Genomic DNA, 24,231 nt, shown 5'->3' with positions numbered 1-24,231 from the left:
GTGACTGAGTTGGACTCCTCCCGTGAAGCACTATCCCTAATGCGGATGGGGGTGTCTGTCTTTCCCTCCCCCAGGCATCATGCTAAGCCAGCTACTACATATGAGAAAATTATGTGAAGTTGCTTTAAAAGTCCTATGCAAGTTTTGCATTCAATTCGTGATATATTCCAAGGGGTGTGTGTGTGTGTGTGTGTGTGTGTGTGTGTGTGTGTGTGGTATATGGTTCTTCTCTCAGTGGAGCCCTGGCAGAAAGGTTTGTACACTTGGGGGTACCCATTCCCTAAAAGGAGGAGTTCAAGGCTGGATGATGTCTGACATCCCTTCTGGATTCAGAATTCTTTTCTGAGGAGTCAGAAATAAATAATATCAGAGACAGCATAGGCAGATATATTTGAACCTAAGGGCGTATTGATGCCATTTATTTTTTTCTCAACCCCAACCAAATAAAACACTTCTGCAGACCAGATTCACCCACCAGCTTCCAGTTGTTAAAATTATAGGAGCCTAGGAGTCCGTGTTTTCAGAACATTCCCCAGGGGACTCTTAGGCTCTGACAATCGGGAGCTCTGAGATAGGTATGAATGAGTTCATCATACACTGTAGAACCTGGTACACATATGAGCCATTATTGTGGGTAAGGATAATAATCCTTGCTGTCTTCACCACACAGGAGGGTTTAAATGAACTGATGTGTATTGGTTTGTGAAAATCAGGAACTAAGGTTATCAAAACAGGAAGTGTGGAGAGGGCTGCAAATCTTCTCCTGATCCTGATGAGAGTGGACCAGGTATACAGAGGCTCTATAAGCTTTACAGTCTTGACAGGAGGCGCTGCTAGCTCAGAACAGATCCTCTCCACTTCTTGTCTCTTCCCTCCCCATAGCTCAGACACAGGCTCTAAGCCATCCTGGGACGGACACCAAGGGTCTCTCTCTTCCTTCCCTTAACTCACTCTATGGCCCCTTCAATCAGAAGAGAGATCTGACAAAGAAAGGGATGCAGATTCTAGTCAAACCTTACAGAGACGGGCTGTCCTTGCCACCCCCCCCCCCCCCCCCCGGGTCTCTCTTGGCCCCAGCCCACATACCAAGGGCCCAGTGCATGGTGTTCCTTTACAAGGAGAGTGCCTTCCAAGAGATCCCATTTCTTGAGCCTCTCTGATCTGCTTCCCCTTATCAAAACGTATTGGTCCAGGGGTCTGTTCTTTCGGAGCCCTAGTTTGGCAAATTAATATAATAAATTATGTTTAAGAAGGTAAATTAAGAGCTTCATGAAAGCACATTCAGAGTGTATTTATGTCGATGCTTCTGTCCCTAGTTTCTGGGTCACATTTGCAGGGTTGCTATGGAACTCATTCACAGCTGAATGTGAACAGGCTTTTCGAACATACTGGCATTTCAATAGCTCCCTTTATTTGTTCAACAGTATTTGAGTGCTTATTATATGCAGGGTATATTCTAAGAAGCACTACAGGGCAGTGGCTTTCAAACTTCAGTGAACTTTGGCGGTACTTGGAAGGCTTGTTACAACACGAAGTTCAGAATCGTAGATCCTGATTCGGGAGACCTGATTGGGCCCGAGCAGGTGCGTTTCTGACAAGGTCTCTGGTGAGGCTGGGGCTGCAGGTCTGAGGACCACACTTTGAGAACCAGTGGTATAGGGCACGGCAGGAACCAAGTGTGTGACCTCACAGGGCGCACAGTCCAGGGTGGTTGTAGCAAGGGGACTAATGGTGGCGATGTCGGTCGGTGGGGGAGACACCGGGAGGCACAGAAGCCCCTTAAGGTGCTGTCCGTGCCTGCCACCCCCAGAAGTCATCCCCACGCTGACAAGTCAGAGGCGCTGCGCCCTCCCGTCTCCCCCGTCCGGGGCCCCGACGCGTGGGAGGAGGGAGCAGCGGGCGCTCGCTGGAGGAGCCGGGGTCCAGCGCATCTTTCTGGGACGTGCGCTGCGCGGGGACAGCGGAGGAAGTCGCCCTCCCCAGTCGCAGCCCCGCCCGCTCTGGCGCGCGGCTTGGCGGCCGGAGCGGCGGCGGCGGCGCCGCGGGGCGGGGCGCCGCGACCCCCGTCCCCTCCCGGGCGTGCTCGCAGCGCCCCCGCCCCCTCGCCGCAGTCGCCGCCGCCCGGCTGGCTCGGCCTCGCGGCGCGGGGACCGGCGGCGCCGCATTCCCGGCTGGTCCGCGAGCCATGGCCCAGGCGGGCGAGGAGGCGCTGCCCGGGCCCGAGCCCGCGGTGCAGATCCGCGTCGCCATCCAGGAGGCCGAGGACGTGGAGGAGCCGGAGGACGAGGAGGAGGGGACCGAGGCGCGCGGCGCGGGGGACCCGGCTCGGTACCTGAGCCCCGGCTGGGGCAGCGCCAGCGAGGAGGAGCCGAGCCGCGGGCACAGGTAGGCGCGGGGGCGCGGCCCGGCCGAGCGGGGGGCGCGGGGACAACTCCGCGGGCCGAGCGGCTCGAGTCGGCCGCGGCGGGGCCGCCGGCGCGGGGCGTCCCATCCGGGCGGAACCTGCTTTCGGCGGCTGTGGGGGCCCCGCTCCGCAGCTGTCACCCTCCCCGGCCGGGGCTCCTGGCGCTGGCGGCGGGGCTCTCAGGGGCCTGGACGTCGGCATGCCCTGGGACCCGGGAGGAAGTCCTTCCCGGGCCACCCTCGCCATCTCCTCCTCCCCCGGAGGAGCCTCTCGTTGCGTGCGCTCACCCGGGACCCTCCAAAAAGCCTGGTTCGGTTCCGTCTCCCCCCTAACCCTGCGAGAGTGGCCCACCTCCCCTGGAGAGGAGGGCCCTCACTGCCATTATCGCCCTGTTTATCAATCCGAATGGGTGGGGGCAGGCCAGGCCCAGCTGACACTTGCTGCTGGGGGATCCGAGGAGTGATTCCACGGTGTAGCGAGCTCTCCTCGGATTTGGAATCAGCTCAAGGCTTGCTGCTCGCCTTTTCGAGGGCCGGGGATTCCCATTTTCAGGCAGCCTCCCCCACCTGACTCCCATGCTTGCATCATCATCTTGCTGCCTTGCTGTTGGGTTCCTGAGTGATGGGTAGTCTGGAGCTGTTATGGCTGTTGTAGGCCACCTGTCTAAGGTGCCAGTGGGCCCTGAGCTCTTGTCAACAGCCAGAGACCTCGGACCTATGTCCACTAACGCCCACGCCTTTCAGGTCTGTGGGTTCCCCCCCCATATTCAATATCCCTCCTGATATTGAAAGGACGTACAGTATGGAGTATCCGTGGACACCAGAGTAGCGCAGTGTTGGAACTTGCAAATTCTGGGAAATGCCAACAGGCACTTCGTAAGAGCCCTCTTTCTTCTGGGTTCCTGTGCCCATGCCTCTTAGCTGTCAGGGTTCTGCAGGATGATTCCCTGGCAGGCATAGCTTTACTTCACTGGCAGAGGACTCAACTGAAGGGCGTGAGGATACTGGGTCCAGAGCCCTTCCCCGTCACTGGCTTGACCCCTCTGCAGCAGAAGGGGTCTGGATTTAGGCACACAGAGATTCGGGGCGGTTCCGTGGAGACAGAGGTATTGGAGGAGGAAAGGCCAGCCCAGCAGGTGAGAGCAGGAAAGCTGAGCCACAGCAGATGACACAGTAGCCACAGTCGACATAGCAGAACTCTGTATACTGTAAAGCTTGATTCATTCACTCGTTCACTCAGCTCCGTGCTGAGTATTGAGAGCATAAAAATGATGACTCCACAGTCACTGACATCTCAGTCTTGAAGGGAAGGCAGTCACCTAGTCAAACAATTGCAGAAGTTACATAAAATCGCTCAGAGTGGCTGATCCCTTCTGATTTGATTTGCCTGTGACTCTGGCAAAGAGCTGTCCCCTATACTAGGGGACTAAGTTTTGAGAGATCTAGGAAAGATCCCTCTGTGGAAATCTAGGAGAAGTGATCCTCACTGGGTGGGCTTCCTACGCCCACCCCCACCCCCACCCCCACCCCACCACTCTCCCTCCAGAGCCTCCCTTCACTCCCAGCTCCAGGGACTTGGAGCCTCATGGAGCATTCAGTTTGAAGCGTTTCTTGCTGCCCACTGGCAGAGAGTTGACACTAGAAAACCCCTGGGGGGCTCTTTAGGGCGGTGGAGCCGACAGAGCCCAGCAGGCAGACGTCCAGAGCAGGAGAATATAGCCAAGAACAGTATCCGTGCTGCCCCCTGTCTGGGCTAGCCTGGCACAGCATTCCCTCCCCTGCTCCCCCCACTCTGTGCGGATACTTCTTGGCTTCTAGAGTCTGCAGGAGAAAGCCCAGGTTCCTAAAGCTGTTCCTAGAGATTTAGCACCCAGGTTTACCACCACCGTTGGCCCATTGTTTCTTTCCCTGCCTGTGTTAGCAATTCATGCTCCCGCAGCACTAACCCGTCTGGGTCCCTGAACACGGGGTGCAGTTTCGTGTCTACATACCTTTGCACTCCCTGCTCTGGGGCTCTGATCGATTGCTTGGTTGATTGGTTGATTGATTGATCTCTAGTCCGCCTTAAAACCTCACTGCTTCATTCCCACTACCCCTAACCCCCCCCCCCCCAAAGCTGTTTGTTTCCTGCCCTCCCTGTTGCTGTTGCCGTAGCACTCTGCACGTTTTGTACCTAGCACTTGCCTCATTGTAACTGTATAATTCTGTCTCCTTCACAAGAATGTGGACATCCTGAATTCAGGGACCAAGCTTGCCTTGTTCTCATTGTATCCTCAGCACCCAGCATGTAGCGAGTGCTTCGGAATATTTGTTGAATGAATGCACGTCTCTATGATTGCATCACACCGTCGGGTTGAAATATTTGTGTGTTTTTCTTCCACCAAACGGAGATCCTTCAAGGCAGTGACCTTGCCTTAGTCCTCTCTACACCGCCAGTACTTAGCCCAATACTAGGTTTTTCCCTGGGGTACAAGCAGTAGCGGAAATGAGAAAAATGTTCTTTAGCCTTCTTCCCACGTCTTGCTCGCTAAATGGTCTTTCTTTTTATTGTCACCTTTGGGAAATAAAGATTTCAAACATACAATGTGAAAGAGGGGTATGGTGAGCATTCAGATATCCACCATCTGGATTTAACAGTTAGTAATATTTTGCCATATTTGTGTGATGGACATATGTATGGATTTCTCAGAACCATTTGAAAATAAGTTATACACAAGACTTACTATACCCTAAGCACTTTATTTTGGAGCTCTTAATAATGACATAGTATCCATAATGCTATTATTGCAAGGAAGAGAATTAACAGGGATTCTTTAGTGTAATCCCTAAAATGATCCAATAACCAGGTTCCTTATTTGGGTGTCCTCTGAGTCGTCCCACACTGCATTTTATAGATATTCCTTTTTGCCCTCCAACCAGAATCCGATCCAGGGGGTGGCATTTGCCTATTATGTCCCTTTAGAATCTTCTCATCTAGAACATTCACATTTTTTTTTGTAATGCATTGCTATTTTGAAATAAGAGGCCAGATGTCTCATTGAATGTTTCCCAGTTTGAATTGGTCTGATTACGGTGTCATCATCTACTTTAACTTGCTCCTTTGTTTTTTTTTTTTTTAATATTTATTTATTTATGAGACAGAGAGAGAGCATGAGTGGGGGAGGGGCAGAGAGAGAGGCAGACACAGAGTCCGAAGCAGGCTCCAGGCTCCGAGCTGTCAGCACAGAGCCCGATGCGGGGCTCGAACTCACAAACTGCGAGATCATGACCTGAGCCGAAGTTGGACGCTCAACCGACTGAGCCACCGGGCACCCCTAACTTGCTCCTTTGTACCCTGTGTTTCCTGTAAACTGGAAGTTAGGCTAAGGGCTTGGCTCAATTTGGATTAAACGTTTTGGCAAGAGCACCTCATAGTCAATGCCACGGACTTTTTGTTGCATTCACCTCAGGTGGCTGTCACCAAAGTGATGCTCTAATTTGACTGCTTGACTCAGAGACCACTTGATCTCTCCATTGTGAAGCTGTGTCTCTTCTTTTGCAAGGAACAAGTGATATGGGGGCTTCCTGTGAATATTCTTTCACCAGTGCCCTTCACCTAATGGTTTTACCATCTACTGATCCTTGCCTGAGAGTCAACTCCTCAGGAATTACCAATTGGTGATTTTCTAATTTTATTAGCCTTTGTTCACTTATTAACTGGCATTTTTCTGTATCAGAGAGCCTTGCTTATCATCTGGGATTGAACAAGTGTCCCTCCTAATGAGGCAACATAAATGCTTAATGACCAGCTTTCAAAGAGAGGAGTGGCTCTAATAGTCACGTCAAATATCGTAAATTAGAGCCCTCCTTTGGGGCTCTCCTCGATTCATCGATTTTTATTTGCTTTTTGAAAATTAGTTACATTCATTCTTTTTGATGTTCAAAATGTCCTTGATTAAGTAGGGAGACCCCTTCAGGTTGGCTTCAGGATAGCCTTTTGGAACACGCCCTTTCATTTTTGAGCACTTTCTTGTTTTCTCTTGCTAGATATTCTGGGTTTATACTTGGTACTTTTCCTATTCTAGTCATGGGACCCAGCCATTTCCACAGGAATCCTTGTGGCTAGTATTTTTCAGATACTAGCAGGAGGGTATTTAGAAACCAAGACCTGGAATTAAGAGTGCTAATTTCTAGTGGGGCAACACTGGTTTTAGACCCTTTCCATAGAGCTGGGAAATGCATTTTAAAAAATAACTTAATGTTGATAATTCCAATTCATATTTAACATAATAGGGTTTTTTTTTACTTTTATATTTTTTACACTGACAATCTTGATTCCGAATAACATTCACATATTTATTTGTTTGCTTTGTCTTCCAATGTGTAAAAATGATTTACAATTATAATACTAAATATTAGCATGAAGAATCAAATCACTGAAGCACACCTTCATTTAACAGACAGAAACATCTAGGCTCCTTTCCCTTCGGGATGTTTCTGGGACATTGCACAAGCCATCTTTTCTCTGCTCTGGATGATGATAATGAAAGGCTCCATTTATTAATGCCAACTGTGTACCAGATGTGGAACTAAATACAATGTAAACATTTCTGCTTCACACCGCAAACCATTTAAACCTGCAGAGACGTCGACTGGTTGCACTCCTTTTGCAGGCGCTAGGAAGATTCCAGAAGAGCATGGCAGAAGACAGGGTTAGAGAAGAAGGTCATGATGTCTGTAATAACTAAGAACCCATTGGCCACCCAGACATAGCATGGGGCCTCTGTTAGTGGCATCCAAAATATAATTGTTCCCATACTGCCTTTTCCAAACTTGGACACATCCCCATGTATGTTTCCAACTTGTCTGTATGAAAAACCTTTCTTTTTGGAATCTGTCCTTGTGTTTTTATATTGCACGATCAATTTTGTTTACCTTTTGAACTTTTTCAGCCTCGTTATCTTTTCCTAAAGGCAAGTCAAAAGGAACTATAGACAGATTGTCCCGGATCCTACTGTTTTTCATAAATGATGTTTGCTCCTTTTTGTTCAATATCTTCCTTCTTGTTGTCCGCCATTTTCTTGGTATTGGTGGCCAAAGCACCATACTTGGCTAGACCATCTGCAGAGATAGGTGATGAATCCAAGAAATCTTTGCTGTACGGAAAGCTATAGTGAGGAGCTCACTATTCCCCCATTTTATTTTGGATATTTTTATTCATAAGGTGTCATTTGAATAACCACTTAATTAATATCTCCAGATTATCTTGAGATTTTATGAGAAAGGCAGCCCTGGAGATTTATGTTGTACTTATTTCCCTAGATCATCTGTAAATATGATTAATATTTCAACATTGATCTGTGGAGCCCCATCATCTGTTTTGAAGTGTACCTCCTCATTTCTACCCTTTAATTTCTAGCAGGTTTACCGTTACAAAAAAAGAACACGTCAGTACTCCTAATTTACAATGGTTTATTTAAAAGGAATCAAGACTGTAAACGTAAAACTTTTTTTCAAAGTCCTCTTGAAAGACCACTAATGGCTTATTCACCGGTAACCATACTTCCTGTCTCAAAGAATCCTGCAGATTTGCCCTTACAGAAACTATTCACTTTACACCGGCAATACTTTGTAAATTCCTGCTATGTCGGTTCGTGCCAGAATGAAGGACACTGATACGGTTCAAGGGCACTACTAAGATATGCACACGGTAGCTTCGATACAAGTACAGGCAAGGGTTAGGAGAAGTTGAAATGATTTGCTTCCTGAGAGAGCTGCTTTGAGATGGGGCTTGATGTATGACAGGGATTTGGACCTGAGAGATAAGGCAAGATGTTTAAGGAGATGGAACAGTATGCCCAAAGGGACAGAGTCCAGAAACCTGGTGACACAGGGATCTGTGAATCTTTTACATGCTTTTATTTTAGAGCAAAGGATCTGAAGGGAAATAGACAAAAATACCTTTGGAAGCTGCTTACAGCCAGATTCTAAATGAATCTGAATAAAGGGCTAAAGACTTTGGATTTTATTTAATAGAATAGAAAACATTAGTATTAGTATTAGAGTAGAGCAGGGACATAGTGGTTCTTCAGAACATGTAATAAGGCACAGAGTGGAAGAGGCTTAACCCAAAATACAGCAAGAGTGGAAGCAGAGGGAGATGGCAGGAGGTGGGAAGACAGAACCCTAGAAAGGTTCTGGTTAGGAAATATGTGAAGGATGCAGGGATTAAAAAGGATGTTGATATCCAAGAGGTAATTTAAATTCTTCCTTTAGAACAATTGCCTTACCTCTCTGCCTGACCATAAAAAGGAGCAACCAACATCACTGTTTACGTGCAAGGAGGAAAGGAAGAAACAAGGTTATTTTCTAAAGGCGCCGAACGAATCAGCTCATGATCTGGAGTTGCTAAGGTAGAGCTTGTACCTGCAGAGTAACTCCTTCTCCATATACAGCCCCTATTTAATCACTCCCTGCCTATGCACCCTAAAGGGAAGCCTTCCAGTTGGCATGTGCCACCCATGGATATAGAACCAGCTAGGAAGAAAATCAGAGTATACAGCTGTGGAGGGAACCGATATGGACCCACCAAGAAAAAGCAACCCAGACCTCCCTTCACTCTTCGAAATGAATAGCCACGGAGCAGAACTCCCCACCTCTTAAGTGTGGACTGTATACAGTGACTCCCTTCCAAAGTGCACAGTATGGGAAGAGAGGGGGGAGCAGTAACTTCACAGTGGAGACACAAAATAACACTACCGCAGCCAGGGTCACCGTCCACAGCGATCAGGTATGTTGATAGTCCCCTTGATATCCTGTGATGAGAATGGAAGTTTACCTCGGTGCTTCTCTTCCCTAAAAGCCATACCCACCGTCTAATCCTAAAAAAAATATATCAGATAAATCCCAAATGCAGAGCTGTCTACAGTATATCTGACCGGTACTTCTCAGCACAGTCAAGGTTATCAAAAATAAGGAAAGCCCGAGAAACTGTGTCAGCCAAGAGAAGCCTGGGAGACACAACGACTACTTGGAATCTAGTATCCTGGATGGGATCCTGAAGGAGAAACAGGCCACTAGGTAGAAACTAAGGAAATCTGAATAAGGTATGGACGTTAGCTAATAATAATGTATTCGTATTAGTTCGTTAAATGCTTTGTACTAACACAAGATATTAATAATAGAAGAAGCCTGATGTGGGATACATGGGGACTCTCTGTACTCTTTTCACCATTTTTCTATAAATCTGAAATTATCCTATAACAAGTTTATTTAAACAGATTTTGAATAAAGAAAAGGTGAATTGTTTACCAATCACATGAAGAAAACCAATTACATGAAATTAAGTGAAAAACTGATCCCAGAAGATATAGAGGTGATGCTGTTGGAAACAAAGAGACTTTTGGGGCGCCTGCGTGGCTCAGTCGGTTGAGCGTCCGACTTCGGCTCAGGTCATGATCTGGCAGTTTGTGAGTTCGAGCCCCGCATCGGGCTCTGTGCTGACAGCTCAGAGCCTAGAGCCTGCTTCGGATTCTGTGTCTCCCTCTCTCTAACCCTCCCCTGCTTGTGCTCTGTCTCTCTCTCTCTCTCTCTCTCAATAATAAATAATAACATTAAAAAAAAATTAAAACAAAGAGACTTTTAAAAATGTAGACTCTGGAGAGTGCCCCAAGAGGGAATTTAAGAGACTGCATCAACAAAACAAGAACAGGATGCTTTTAAAAAGGAGCAGTTTGAAAACATAAAAGAGTTCTTGGAGAATACATAATTCCTGAAATTAAACAATTCATCAAGAATGATTAGAAGGTAACGTCAGAAAATCTCTTGCAATGTAAATCAAAGACAAAGACAACGAGGTCAATGTGAAAAAGAGGGTAAGTGTCATAGAGAATTGGGGCGCCAGGTGGGCTCAGTCAAGCATCCCATTTCAGCTCAGGTCGTGATCTCACAGTCTGTGAGTTTGAGCCCTGCATCGAGCTGTGTGCTGACAGCTCAGAGCCTGGAGCCTGCTTTGGATTCTGTGTCTCCCACTCTCTCTGCCCCTCCCAAATCACACTCTGTCTCTCTCACTCTCAAAAATGAATACATGTTAAAAAAAAATTAAAAAAAAAAAAAGAGTTATAGAGGATCAATCCAGGTGGTCAACTAACAGGACTTTAAGAAAGAAATGCAATCTGGGCAAATGCCTCCACCCTGCACAGATCAGTGTTTGTACCATCATAAAGGTAAACACAACTGATTAACTTTCTACTTTTAGTATCTATAGACAAAACTTGGAATATTAGTTACAGAGTAGAATGTAAATATGGACCATGACAAAATAACATAAAGGTACATCTGGGAGAATTTGAAAGGTTGGAAATGGAAGGAGAGGGAAAGAACACACCTATCGTACGTAGTGAGGAAGTGAGAAGTATCATTTAATGTTGATGGAATAAGGAACAGAATTTTAAATGTATTATTTTAAAACACAATTAGAAGGCTATAAAAAAAAACCCCAAATAATATAAAATTTTAAAAATTGGAAAAAGAGGCTTTGGGAGACGAGTGACCCCAATGTTGAAAATTGGCATGTGGGGCGCCTGGGTGGCGCAGTCGGTTAAGCGTCCGACTTCAGCCAGGTCACGATCTCGCGGTCCGTGAGTTCGAGCCCCGCATCGGGCTCTGAGCTGATGGCTCGGAGCTTGGAGCCTGTTTCCGATTCTGTGTCTCCCTCTCTCTCTGCCCCTCCCCCGTTCATGCTCTGTCTCTCTCTGTCCCAAAAATAAATAAAAACGTTGAAAAAAAAAATTTAAAAAAAAAAAAAGAAAATTGGCATGTGAGGAGTAGAATGGGCTTATTTTATAGAACCATAAGGCAACTCTCCTAAGAACTAAATGGTTGACTAGAGGTTGCCTTTAGGGAGGAGAGGTGAAGTTGGAGAGGGTGGCGGCGGGGGGGGGGCGGGGATCCGTTGCTTTCTTTGTAAGTTATGCACTATGTTGTTTCATCTTTTGCTCTGTGTTGTTTATTTCACGTTAATGTTTAAGATTCACTTTTGATGAGCTATTAATAGTGTCCAAGGGAGAAGTAATGAGGACAGTTGGAATGGAAAAGGGAACAGATGGGAGACACTGCAGAATAAAATCAACACTTGATAATTGGCTCGATGTGGGGGCAAAAAGAGAGGGCTAAAAGATGCATCTTGGGTTTTGAGCCTAAATGCAGAGAAGAGTGAATAGGGAAAGTAGTCAGTGGGGCAGTTTGGGAGGTTTTTGCAGGTTTTTGCATGGTTTTTGCAGGACGGCTGTAATTGACAGAAAGGTACCAACATTCATATTTAAGAGATATAAACTTTAATGTTCGTAAAGGATACTGGTCTTTTTTCATTCAAAGGCTGTTGCACGAAGCAGGAAAGAAGGCCGCGTGCTCCCAGATGTGCATAAAGGCCTTGCCTCTCAGGATCCCCCTTTGGAGATATACAGTTGCCGATGACAGCACCCATGTAGTGAGGGGTCCTTAGGGTGCAAGGACCTCGCAGAATAGTTTATATCACCTCCCCAGGACTGCCCACCTGTTCTGGAATCTCTGGCTACCTGCCTGTCTGCTTACTGGCTGCAAATAACCGATGCAGAATCCCGTCACCCCCCAAACACACAGTGTGGATTATTTACCATCAGACTGTATGAAAAGAGGAGCTACCCAGATAGAATGCCCCTTGCCAGGTCTAGGCTTCAATCCGACCCAAGGTCAAGCTCTGCAGAAGGTGATGGTTCAATTCTGGACATAATAGATTTGAAGTTTTAACGGGCTGTCCAAGTGGAAGCATCAGGCAGGCAGCTAGGAATTGAGGATGGGGTCTCAGGCATGAGAGAAGGATGGAGGGGTAGGTAGAGGCAGATTTGAATTGGATGTGCTATCCGGCAGCTGAAACCTATTGGTTGCCAGGGGATAAAGGGTCAAGGATAGATCCTTGGAGAAATGGGAGCAGAGTGAGGAGACTGAAAGGGCAATTAGATGGGGAGAAGAACCAGAAAAGGACAAATCACAGAAGCCCAGGGCGAGAGGTACCGAGAAGAAAGAGGTCAACAGCATCCCATCCTGCCACAGGGGTAAGAGGACCAAGGTGGAGAAAAGGCCCCTGGGTGCGGTGGATGCTTCGGCAGATGCCCAGACACATAGAACAAGCTTGTGGGGAGGGAGGGCATGTCCAAGGGAGGTCTGGGCAAGTCTGCTTCGATGAACGTCATCTTCTCAACCAAGTTTGTCATAGAATCATCTGCAGGGAGTAAAGGCTTCCCATGACCTTGGAAAGAATGGGAGGCTCTAGAATGGGCACTGGAGAAATTGAGAAATTACATCCCCATCCTTCCATTATGTTTTATTTGTTTATGAGATAACTTTAAAAAAATATTTATTTATTTTTGAGAGACAGAGAAACAAAGCGTGAGTGGGGAATGGGCAGAGAGAGGGAGACCCGAAGCAGGCTCCAGGCTCTGAGCTGTCAGCACAGAGCCCCACGCGGGGCCCAAACCCACAAACTGTGAGATCACGACCTGAGCCAAAGTCGGATGCTTAACCAACTGAGCCACCCAGGCGCTCCTCCATTGGATTTGTGACTTCCCTGTGCCCTGATGGATCCTGTTTTTTTTTTTTTTTTTCAACATTTATTTATTTTTGAGAGACAGAGACAGAGTGTGAGTAGGGGAGGGGCAGAGAGAAAGGGAGACAGAATTCAAAGCTGGCTCCAGGCTCTGGAGAGCACAGAGCCCCACGCGGGGCTTGAACTCACAGACTGCGAGATCATGACCTGAGCCTAAGTCCACTGCTTAACCAACTGAGCCACCCAAGTGCCCCATGAGATTACTTTTTATAATAGCCTCAACTACTCTAGTTGCGGAGTAGGACTTACTAGTGTGTGGGTGCCTTTGATGGTCTGGTCACCTCTGATATACTTGCGATTTGTAGTAAGTTAGACCATTTTGCTAATATCTGAGTCCACTCAAAGCTCTTCACTGGTCATTATCATACACCTCATCCCAACTCCTCTGTATTCTCATCCTTGTCATTGGGGCTCAGACTTTCCCATGCGTTTGTAGTTATTGTATCTGGTGTATTCAACTTATCTAGTTGAACTGCTTTTTAGGGTGTGCACTTTCTCTAATGGAGTGAAAATCCGTTCTGTCCATGTTGCCTCTCCTTTTTCATCCCATTGATTGTGCCACTGACACTTTTCAGTTAGCATGTTTTAAGGACCACTTTGTCAAAACAGTATTACTCTCCTACTATTTGGCTGTAAGTAATAGAACACCCAGCTAACAGGTGAATTATGCAAATGAACATTATCTTTCCCATGTAATCAGAAATCTGCAGGTAGGTAGGTAGAGGAATTGGTTCAGCAACTCAATAATATCAGAGCCAATAATGTCAAGAAATCAGGCCCAGCTAATTCTTGCGGCCTTTTCCTTTTTTTAAATTTATTTATTTATTTTGAGAGAGAGCGCGCGTGTGCCTGTGTGTGCACACACTTGAGTTGGGGAGGGGCATAAAGAGAGGGGGGGTAGAGAGAGAACCCTGAGGAGGCTCCCCACTGTCAGCACAGAGCCCGATGTGCAGCTTGAACCTTTGAACCACGAAATCATGACTTGAGCCAAAACCAAGAATCTGATGCTTAACTGACTGAGCCACCCAGATGCCCCATTTTGGCCTTTTTCTTTTGGTAGCAAAATAGCTGCCACCGCCCCAACCATCACATCCACACTCAAATCGGTCAAAAAGGGAAGAGGTAGGGCCCAAAGATTTTCACTTGTGTGTTACTGGTCATATCATGACAGGTGGCTCAGATGGCTATTACCTGTAACAGATGCTGAGAAAGTACATGTTTAGTTTAGTTTTTGTCTTTTTGTAGCCTCCATAATAAAGAAAGGTAAACGAGAGTTTGCTATCAGATGTTGGTTGAATCTACCACAGCTATCTTCTAGAAACTTCTAAAATACTCAGCTTGTCTGATGTTTAAGTTGCCTTTGACCTGTTTTATCTGCTTTTATAGGCTGCCTTCAAATATTCCTTTAGTGTGCCATCCCATTTTTAAAAGGCTTTTTAAAAAACATACTTTTAAGGGTGCCTGGGTGGCTCAGTCGGTTAAGTGTCCGACCCTTGGTTTTGGCTTAGGTCATGATCTCACGGTTGCTGAGTTCAAGCCCCATGTTGGGCTCTGCACTGACAGTGAGGAGCCTGCTTGGGATTCCCTCCCTCTCTGCCCCCTACCCGCCCTCTCAAAAATAAATAAACTTATAAAAGAAAGCCAAACCCTCCCCCCAAAACTTATCATCTTAACCATTATTAAGTGTGCAATTCAGTGGCGTTAAGGACATTCACGCCGTTGTGCACCCATCACCACTTTCCATCTCTAGAACTTTCTGTCTTTTCCACCTGAAACTCCATACCCATTAACTATTAGCTCCCCATCCCCCCCTCCCCAGTCCTCGGTAACCGCCGGTCCCCTTTCTGTCTCTGTGAATTTGACAACTCTAGATCCTTCATGTCACCGGCATCACGCGGTATTTGTCTTTTGAGGACAGACTCATCTCACTTAGCATCGTGTCTTCAGGGTCCATCCACATGGCAGAATGTATCAGAATTTCCTTTTCAAAGCTGAATAACATTCCCTCCGATGCATGGATGTGCCACATTTTGCTGATTCAGTCGTCCATCAGTGGACATTTTTGGTTCTGCCTTTTGTCTACTGTGAACACGCCGCTGTGAACTTCCTGAGCCTGCTGGGGACTCAAGCAGGTGCTCCCAACAGAGTCGAAGCACACTGAATGCTGTTGGTGGCTCGGTGTCTGCATCCCTCCCAGGAGATGCTCTCCCTACTCAGAACATGTTAATGGAGACTCCGGGCCTGATGGTCATGTTACTGGAAATCAAGCAGCCACATAGGAAAGTGGTAATTTTTTTTTTCTGGAAGTAATTAAAAAAATTTTTTTAGCATTTATTTATTTTTGACAGAGAGAGAAAGAGAGAGAGAGAGAGAGAGAGAGAGAGAGAATCTGAAGCAGGCTCCAGGCTCCGAGCTGGCAGCACAGAGCCCGACGCGGGGCTCCAACTCACAAACCGTGAGATTGTGACCCGAGCCGAAGTCGGATGCTTAACCGACGGAGCCACCCAGGCGCCCCTCTGGAAGTGATTTTTAACCAATCCTTTTTGTTGAATAAGATACGTATGATAGTGGATAGTACATAATTTAAAGTGGTAATTAAGCGTACAAAAAAGAAGCCACCTTCTAGAGCTTCGAATTAATGGTGTCACCTACGAGGCAGATCGTCACGAAGTCCCTATATGTGTATGGTTTTGAAGCGTTTGTAATCCCTTGGTGGAAGGTTTGCCTGCCTAAAGAAACTTTGCTCAGGGGGCGCCTGGGTGGCGCAGTCGGTTAAGCGTCCGACTTCAGCCAGGTCACGATCTCGCGGTCCGTGAGTTCGAGCCCCGCGTCGGGCTCTGGGCTGATGGCTCAGAGCCTGGAGCCTGTTTCCGATTCTGTGTTTCCCTCTCTCTCTGCCCCTCCCCCGTTCATGCTCTGTCTCTCTCTGTCCCAAAAATAAATAAACGTTGGAAAAAAAAAAAAAAGAAACTTTGCTCAGGATTTCTTTGGCTTGCTCTCATATCCTAAGATTCTCAGGGAGAGGGGGAGGAAGTCTGTCCAGCTGGAGCTACTGGTGGGTATGGGTTTCATTTAGAAAGGCCCTGGTGAATGGTATCGTTTCCCGATTCCATGGCAGGGTCCCGACGACACATGGAAAGGATATGTGTGCTGGCTTTGGGGACAGAAAATTGGAGCTTCAGTCCTAGATGTGAGGTGCAAATGAATGTACCTGTCACCTACTCGGTTCTCAGGGTGTGCCAGGCATTCACGTGAGCATTTCCATGTATTAGTTGATTTACTGTTCGTAACAGTCCTATCAGGAGAGCGACGATAACAGAACTGAGGTGTGGCAGGGAGTGGGGTTCCTTGCCTGAGTTGACTCAGTTAATAAATGGTGGCGTCGGGATTTGAACCCCCATGGTCTACCTCTAGGATTGGGACTCTTAGTGAGTCTGCTAAATTACCTTCCAGAAATCAGGATTGGGGGGTGGAGTGGGGAGGGAAGAATAAGGAGGGAATGTGAAGAGCATCCCGTCAATGGCACAGCAGCACAGAAACGTTCGTAGACTGTGTTGTTATTTTAGTGACCCTCGGTCCACCTTAAAAACAAAAGCTTGATTTCTTAGCTCGTTGGGCACAGTTTAGCCCCTTGTGATCACCGGGTGATACCGCCTCTGAGGAGCGCAGTTCGAGTGGGAGCCAGTGAAGTTTCCTAGAGCTGCACCACAAACTGGGTGGCTTAGAACCACGGAATGTATTGCCTCACATTCTGGAGGCCGGAAGTAGGGAATCCGGGTGTCAGCAAGATGCACTCCCCTCGAGGGTCTGTTCTGGGCCAGCCCCCTGGCTTCTGGTGGTTTGCTGGCCACCCTTGACGGTCCTGGACTTCCAGTCATCACCCCCATTTCCACCTTCATCCTCACGCGGCGTTCTTCTTGTGTGCGCGTGCCCAGATTTCCCCTTTTGATGAGACGCCGGTCGTAGTGCATTGGGGCCACCCCGCTCTGGTGTGACCTCGTCTTTAACTGATTACATCTACAGGGCCCCATTTCCGAGTAAGATCACATCCTGACATACAGGGCTTTGGGACTTCAACACAAGAAATTTGGAGGGGGGGGACAGCAGTTCAGCCTGTAACCTTCCCCCCGCCCCGTGTCTCCTTCTGGTCTCAGTGGCACCACAACAAGTGGGGGCGAGAACGAGCATGAAGACGGGGAGCAGGAGTGGAAGCCCCCAGACCAGGAGTTGATCAGGAAGCTGGTGGATCAGATCGAATTCTACTTTTCTGATGCAAACCTGGAGAAGGACGCCTTCCTGCTAAAGCACGTGAGGAGGAACAAGCTGGGGTATGTGAGCGTCAAGCTACTCACGTCTTTCAAAAAGGTAAGCCTTCATCCTCACACGCTGCCTCCAGGATTTCAGGGGTGTTTGGGGGTTTCAGTTCTCAATCTTGTTTGCCCACATGATAAGCTGACGACTAGTGAGTTTTTGCCCCCTGACGTAGAGAAACATGATCAAGAATAGAGATTTAGGATCGTTATTAGCAACATCGTGGGGGAGCCTGGGTGGCTCAGTCAGTTAAAGCGTCTGTCTTCCGCTCAGGTTATGATTTCATGGTTCATGGGTTCGAGCCCCCCATCAGGCTCTGTGCCAACAGCTCAGAGCCTGGAGCCTGCTTCGGATTCTGTGTCTCCCTCTCAATCTGCCCCTCCCTGGCTTATGCTCTCTCTCTCTCTCAAAAAGAAATAAACATTAAAAAAAAAAACAAAACCAACGACAGTGAGTATCTTCCCAAGTATTAAAAGGGGCCTGGGTGTTGGGACAAACGTCAGCCGGTGGCAGTTGTGAAATGATAGTGCTTGCTCTTAGTAAAGTTCAAGCACTCTTGCCAGGCAAGTGGGTGACCAGGAGGGTGCTGTGCCAGGACACGGGGACTCCGTGGCTTTGAGAGACACCTACTGGGCCTAGAATTACGTGAAACCCAAGCTTTTCACCTGCCCAGTCGAATGAATAGGAAGAGGAAGAAGGAGCGCCCAGAACTCAGGGAGAGGAACCTTCGAGACTCCAGCAGTGTTTGTAAGACCAACATTCTCACCTATACAATGGGGACGTGGGGTATCTGATGCTAGCCGCCATCTGGGCCACAGACCGCACGTCCCTCCGGTGCACAGACCCAGCAACTGGACTGTGCGTGAATTCCCTACTTCTCAAAGTGTGGACGGGCTAGCTGGAGCCAGCACCGTGTGTCTTCCGTGGGGCAAGCGTATTTACCAGAATGGAAAAGCACCACATGGCCCGTTGCATAACAGGATGTGTAACAGCTGGGTCCCAGCCAAGCCGCCTGTGCCCTTGGTCAGACATTCCCGGAGGAGAGCTTCTCTCCGTGGAGCTGTTCTCTGCCTCACCTGCTGGTAGAGTCGGCCCTCTCCTCTTGCTCTCTGGCCTTCATTCATTCATCAAACCTATTCACGCCGCACCCTGAGTGCTGCCTTAGGCACAGGATACATGACATGAATGGGTTCTCTGCCCTTGCAAAGTCCAGGAAAGGCGAGAGATCGGTGAAGGATTGCAATATGACCAAAGGCAGTGAAAGAACAAAGTTAGCGAGTAACCCTGCCTGGATCATTGAGAAGCCTTCCCAGAAGTGGTGACGTTGAAATAGGATCTTGGAGGGGGCGCCTGGATGGCTCCGTCGGTTGGGCTTCCGACTTGGGCTCCGGTCATGATCGTGAGTTCGAGCCCCGCGACGGGCTCTGTGCTGACAGCTCAGAGCCTGGAGCCTGCTTCGGATTCTGTGTCTCCCTCTCTCTCTCTGCCCCTTCCCTGCCCGCACTCTGTCTCTCTGTCTCTCTCAAAAATAAAGCAACATAAAAGAAAGAAAGAAAGAAAGAAAGAAAGAAAGAAAGAAAGAGAAAGAAAGAAAAAAAGAAAGAAAGAAAAGAAAGAAAGAAAGAAAGAAAGAAAGAAAGAAAGAAAGAAAGAAAAAGAAAGAGAAAGAAAGGATCTTGGAGGGTGACTAGGAGTTTCCAGGGTATAGGAGAAGGAGGGAAGGGGCACTTCGTGTTGCAGTGGAAAAATCTCCCCTTCCTCCTGCGTGTCTCCTTTGTCTCACACCGCGAGCACACGCTGACGCCAGATGTGCCTGTGGGGGGAGGGCATCCCCACCCAGCAGTTCTGCGTCTACCTGGAGACAGCAGCAGGCCCTCCAGGGTAAGGCCTACAGCTAGTCACCTAGGTTACCCACAGCTTCTGTCCAAAGTGGCTGCACATCAGAGGTTCCCATGACCTCCTCCCCTTTGGATTTGATCATTTGCTAGAATAGCTCACAGAGCTCAGGGAAACACTTACGTTTACCAGTGTAATACAGGATATGATAACAGATACAGACAAACAGCCAGATGAAGAGATACCCGGAACGAGACCCCGAATGCAGGAGCTTCTGTCCCAGAGGAATTGGGGTGCATCACCCTCCATCCGGGAAGTGCCCTGAACCCCAAGGTATTGGGGTTTTCAGGGAGGCTTCCTCATGTGGGCTTGATCAACCATTATCTCAATTTCCTGACCCTCTCCCTTCTCTGAAAATTCCAAGCTTCTAACCGCGGTTTGGTCTTTCTGGTGACCGGCCGTCGACTAGGAGCCATCCAGAAGCCCACCCAGAGTCGCCTCATCAGAATAAATGGTACTCCTACTGTTCTTATGACCTGGGAATGTACCGGGTGCCAGCAACCCCGTGCCAAGAACGGGGACAAAGAGCGATGTATATGTATTTTAGGGAGGTACTATTTCATCATTCTCTGGGAGGCCCAAGTTGGGTTTCATTCCAAGCTGAAACAGTCCACGTCAGTTTCGGGAGCTACGGCATTGGGATGTGAAAGATCTTTTGGAAGCTTGTACGTATCAAACGCATCAGTGCAGAAACACAATTTCAGAGAAGTATTTGAACGTTAACATCTCCGAGTCCTTTCGGAATGATAAATCACAATACCACACACGTCCAGAGAACAAAGAAGTGTTTGTGGGGGATCCCAAAACGAAGCAGCCAGTAAACATTCCTTCATTCCTCCCCAGGGACCTGCAGAGGCAGCCCGATTTTCTTTCCTTTTGAAGCTGCCACTATAGATCTATTTACGAGGGCTTTTCTTTGTTGAAAAGTGGCTGCACGGTAGACATAGACTCCCCAACGCCTTCAAAATGAGAACAAAGACCCTTTTCGTTCTCACTTTTTTTAACGTTTATTTATTTTTGAGAGAGTGAGACAGAGTGCGAGCGGGGGGAGGGGCAGAGAGAGAGAGGGAGACACAGAACCCCAGGCAGGCTCCAGGCTCTGAGTGGTCAGCCCAGAGCCCGATGCGGGGCTCGAACTCACAAACCAGGGGATCATGACCTAAGCCAAAGTCAGATGCCTAACCAACTGAGCCACCCGGGCGCCCCCAAGGCTATTTTCATTCTAAAGGCTTTCCTGCTAATCATCATAGGAAATGCATATGACGAACAGGGGAGTTGCAGTTTCCGAAAATGTTAGCAGGTTCTTCTAGTGATTGCACAAAGATATCACCTCCCTGGCTCCTCCTCTTAAGTGGTGCCGGACACGCCTTCTAACGGCTCACAGACAGGCCTAGGATGTTCGGACTATCACGGAGATTTCCCAGTGGACTGTGCTCCTGGCTCCGGAGGGATATCGGGTGCTTGCTAGAGCCCGCTTCTCTCTCGATCGTGTGTGGTCTTCTGTGAGCTTCTCTAGCCCTCGGAGCAGGGCAGTACTGGCCTTCCCTCGAGCACGCCTGGCTCAGGGTCCAGGTTGAGGCAGGAGCTCCTCTTCCTCTCCCCCACTGGCTTTGGAGAAGGCTCCCCGCCGTCCCATCCTCAGCGAGCCACTGCCTAGCTTCCTCACCACCTGGCAGTGACCTTCCATCATCACCCTCACCCCTTCTGGAGCCCTGATGGGCCCCGTTCGCCTGAAGTCCGACCCTCTGCCTGGACCTCTGCCCACCTTCTGTCCTTGGTGTGTGCCGTGGACATCAGCCCGTGGGTTCTGTGTGTAGGTGACTTGTGGTTCCCACACCCCTAAGCCCACATCTGGGCCGTGTCACCCAGAGGCCACAGGCTCGAGCGGACAGCGCCCTGTCTGCAGGAGTCTGCCTGTACTGAGAGCTCTGTGAGGTTCCCCCCCGACACTGCCCTGTTAGGGAGACTCCCACATTGAGTTCTGGGAAGTTCCTGTTTGGTCTCAGGGTTCCTCTGCAGAGTGGCTGCGTTGGCCTGGCCTCCGAGGACGGACGCAGGGTGATCTCGCCATTCCTGGCTCAGGTTACCCACCCCACCCACCTCCACAGTTCCTGCGGGATGCGATGACTCATTCTCCCTGGCATTCCCTCCAGCGGAAGTGGGCCTCTTGAAAATTACTGTTTTACAGCATAAATATAGCCTTCATATACTGCGCGTTGATACGCACAATTTCCACTCAGGGAGGAGGGAGGGAGGGACTATTTCATCATTCTCTTTGAGGCCCTAGTTGGGTTTTACTCCAAGTTGAAACAGTCCACATCATTTTCAGGAGATATTCCAGTGAAATATGAAAGCTCTTTTGGAACCTTCTGGGTATCCAACGCATAAACGGAGAAACACAACTTCAGAAAAGCGTTTCAATGTTAAAAATCTCCGAGCCCTGTCAAAACGATAGCACGTGATGTTTGAAATGATGATAACACATGATATTTATTGCGTACTCGCCATGAGCTTGACACCGTTCTAAGTTTTGCATAACGTGTGTCTGGATGTAGGTACGTATGTATCGATTTATTCATTCACTCCTCGCAACAACGCTGTGAGGCGGGCACTGTAAGCGTGTCCATTTTACAGATGGGGGAGTTGAGGCACCGAGAGGTGGGAAAACGTCAGGTCTTACCGCCGGCCGGAGGTGGGCTTTGGATTTGTGTATCTAACAGCCTTGTTCCAGGCCCTACAGGCTTAACCTGTAAACTTGCGTGGACTAGACTGCCTCCATCACCACAGAAAGTTGTGCTGGACGGCACTGCTCCAAACTGTGCTGCCTAGCTTGACATTGTGGAGAGCTCACTAGATTTTTGAATGCCTGCACACAGCGGGTGTGATTCTAGTGACCAGTGTTACGGGGGGGGGGGGGGGGGGGGGAGGGAGGTAGGGGAGGGAGATTATAGAGGACACGAGAGGGGCAAAGACGATAGGTACCATTTCAGAGGTTGGTTTGTCTTCTTCAGGTGAAACACCTGACCCGGGACTGGAGAACCACAGCACACGCCTTGAAGTACTCGATGAGCCTCGAGTTGAATGAGGACCACCGGAAGGTGAGGAGGACCACCCCCGTCCCGCTCTTCCCCAACGAGAACCTGCCAAGCAAGATGCTCCTGGTCTACGATCTCTACCTGTCCCCCAAGCTCTGGGCCCTGGCCACGCCCCAGAAGAATGGAAGGGTGCAGGAGAAGGTGATGGAACACCTGCTCAAGCTCTTCGGGACCTTCGGAGTCATCTCGTCAGTGCGGATCCTCAAGCCCGGGAGGGAGCTGCCCCCTGACATCCGGAGGGTCAGCAGCCGGTACAGCCAGGTGGGGACCCAGGAGTGCGCCATCGTGGAATTCGAGGAGGTGGAGGCGGCCATCAGAGCGCATGAGTTCATGGTCACGGAATCTCAGGGCAGGGAGAACATGAAAGCCGTCCTGATTGGGATGAAGCCACCCAAAAAGAAACCTCCCAAAGACAAGAACCAGGATGAGGAGCCCACCGCGAGCATCCACCTGAACAAGTCCCTAAACAAGAGAGTCGAGGAGCTTCAATACATGGGTGACGAGTCTTCTGCCAACAGCTCCTCCGACCCCGAGAGCAACCCCACGTCCCCCATGGCCGGCCGGCGGCACGTGGTCACCACCAAGCTCAGCCCTGCTGGCCACCAGAATCTCTTTCTGAGCCCCAACGCCTCCCCCTGCTCCAGTCCCTGGAGCAGCCCCTTGGCTCAACGCAAAGGCGTTTCCAGAAAATCCCCTCTGGCCGAGGAAGGGAGGCTGAACTGTAGCGCCAGCCCTGAGGTCTTTCGCAAGTGCACGGATTATTCCTCCGACAGCAGCATCACTCCCTCCGGCAGCCCCTGGGTTCGGAGGCGCCGCCAGGCCGAGATGGGGACACAGGAGAAGAGCCCCGGGGCAAGTCCCCTGCTGTCTCGGAGGATGCAGACTGCCGATGGGTTACCTGTGGGGGTGCTAAGGTTGCCCAGAGGCCCTGACAACACCAGAGGGTTCCACGGAGGACACGAGAGGGGCAGGGCCTGTGTATAAATACCTTCTATTTTTAATACCCGCTCCATCAAGATACCTGGCATGATACAGAATGCGATTAGGTCCCCTTTGACAGATTTTGTATACGTGTAGACCTCTTAATTTATATATTTGTAATGTACATAGGTTGTCCGCTACGCCATGGTTTTAAGAGCACCTTCTAGTTCCGAACAACCAGCATGACCTTTATTTTGATGATGCCCAACGTATATGAATGTTGCGGCTCCGCAGAGCTGTGGGACAGAGGCTCCTCCAGGATGGGTCGGGCGGTGGGTCTCTTCCTCAGGACAGAGCTCCTGCCTGCGGTGACTGAGCCGACCTCGGCTGGCCATGCAAGAGCTTCCTGAGGACCCCCAGGAGCTCTGTTGTGTAATGGCAACTCGTTAAGCCGGTAGCATGGTGTCTCATGGGACCAAATGTATATTTCCTGTCAAGTCAATAAATAATAAAACATCCGACTGGGAGTCCTGCCTCTGAAGTCCTAGATCGTGTCTGACAGAAGTCTGTGCCCCTCTGACAAGGCTGTGGGTGGTATGTCAGGAGGCCCTGAGGAGCTTAACGGAGACGCATCTCTTGGAGGTCCTGCCCAGGGCAGCCCTGGGGCTCTCCTTGAGGCTCCGGCAGCCTGAGAGGTTGGCAGAGTTTGTGCAGATATGAGAATACCACGTCTCTTCGTCACAGTGAATCCTACCCAGGCAGAGGCAGCTTAGTAAAGACCAAGCTCTCTGGATACGGTCCCCAGGCTGGCTCCTTTTCCTTGGTGAATGTCCATTGTCACTGGCAGCTTCTGAAATAGCAGAAGGAGCAGTGGCCTGGATTTTAGCGTTGGCTTATCCACTTGCCCTTTGGGGGAGTTTAGACAAGTGCCGTTTAATGAAATTTGTTGACAGTTATTGAACGGTGATTAGACGCCAGGGACTA

General features: G+C 49.1%; 1 protein-coding gene across 1 annotated transcript; it reads left to right on the top strand.

Moving 5' to 3' along the window:
• Positions 1-2,092: 2,092 nt before the first annotated feature.
• On the top strand, positions 2,093-23,765 carry LARP6 (La ribonucleoprotein 6, translational regulator). Its single transcript, XM_086711095.1, has 3 exons — positions 2,093-2,385; positions 17,179-17,389; positions 22,243-23,765. Exons 1-3 carry the CDS (start codon positions 2,186-2,188, stop codon positions 23,308-23,310), a joined length of 1,479 nt encoding a protein of 492 aa, XP_086567221.1. The 5' UTR covers positions 2,093-2,185; the 3' UTR covers positions 23,311-23,765.
• Positions 23,766-24,231: the final 466 nt, after the last annotated feature.

This window comes from Puma concolor, chromosome B3, assembly GCF_028749965.1.
Source record: "Puma concolor isolate L17-30 chromosome B3, mPumCon1.1.hap2, whole genome shotgun sequence".
Lineage (NCBI taxonomy): Eukaryota > Metazoa > Chordata > Mammalia > Carnivora > Felidae > Puma > Puma concolor.
Note: the sequence above shows the minus strand (reverse complement) of the source record. Positions and strands in the feature narration are given on the sequence as shown.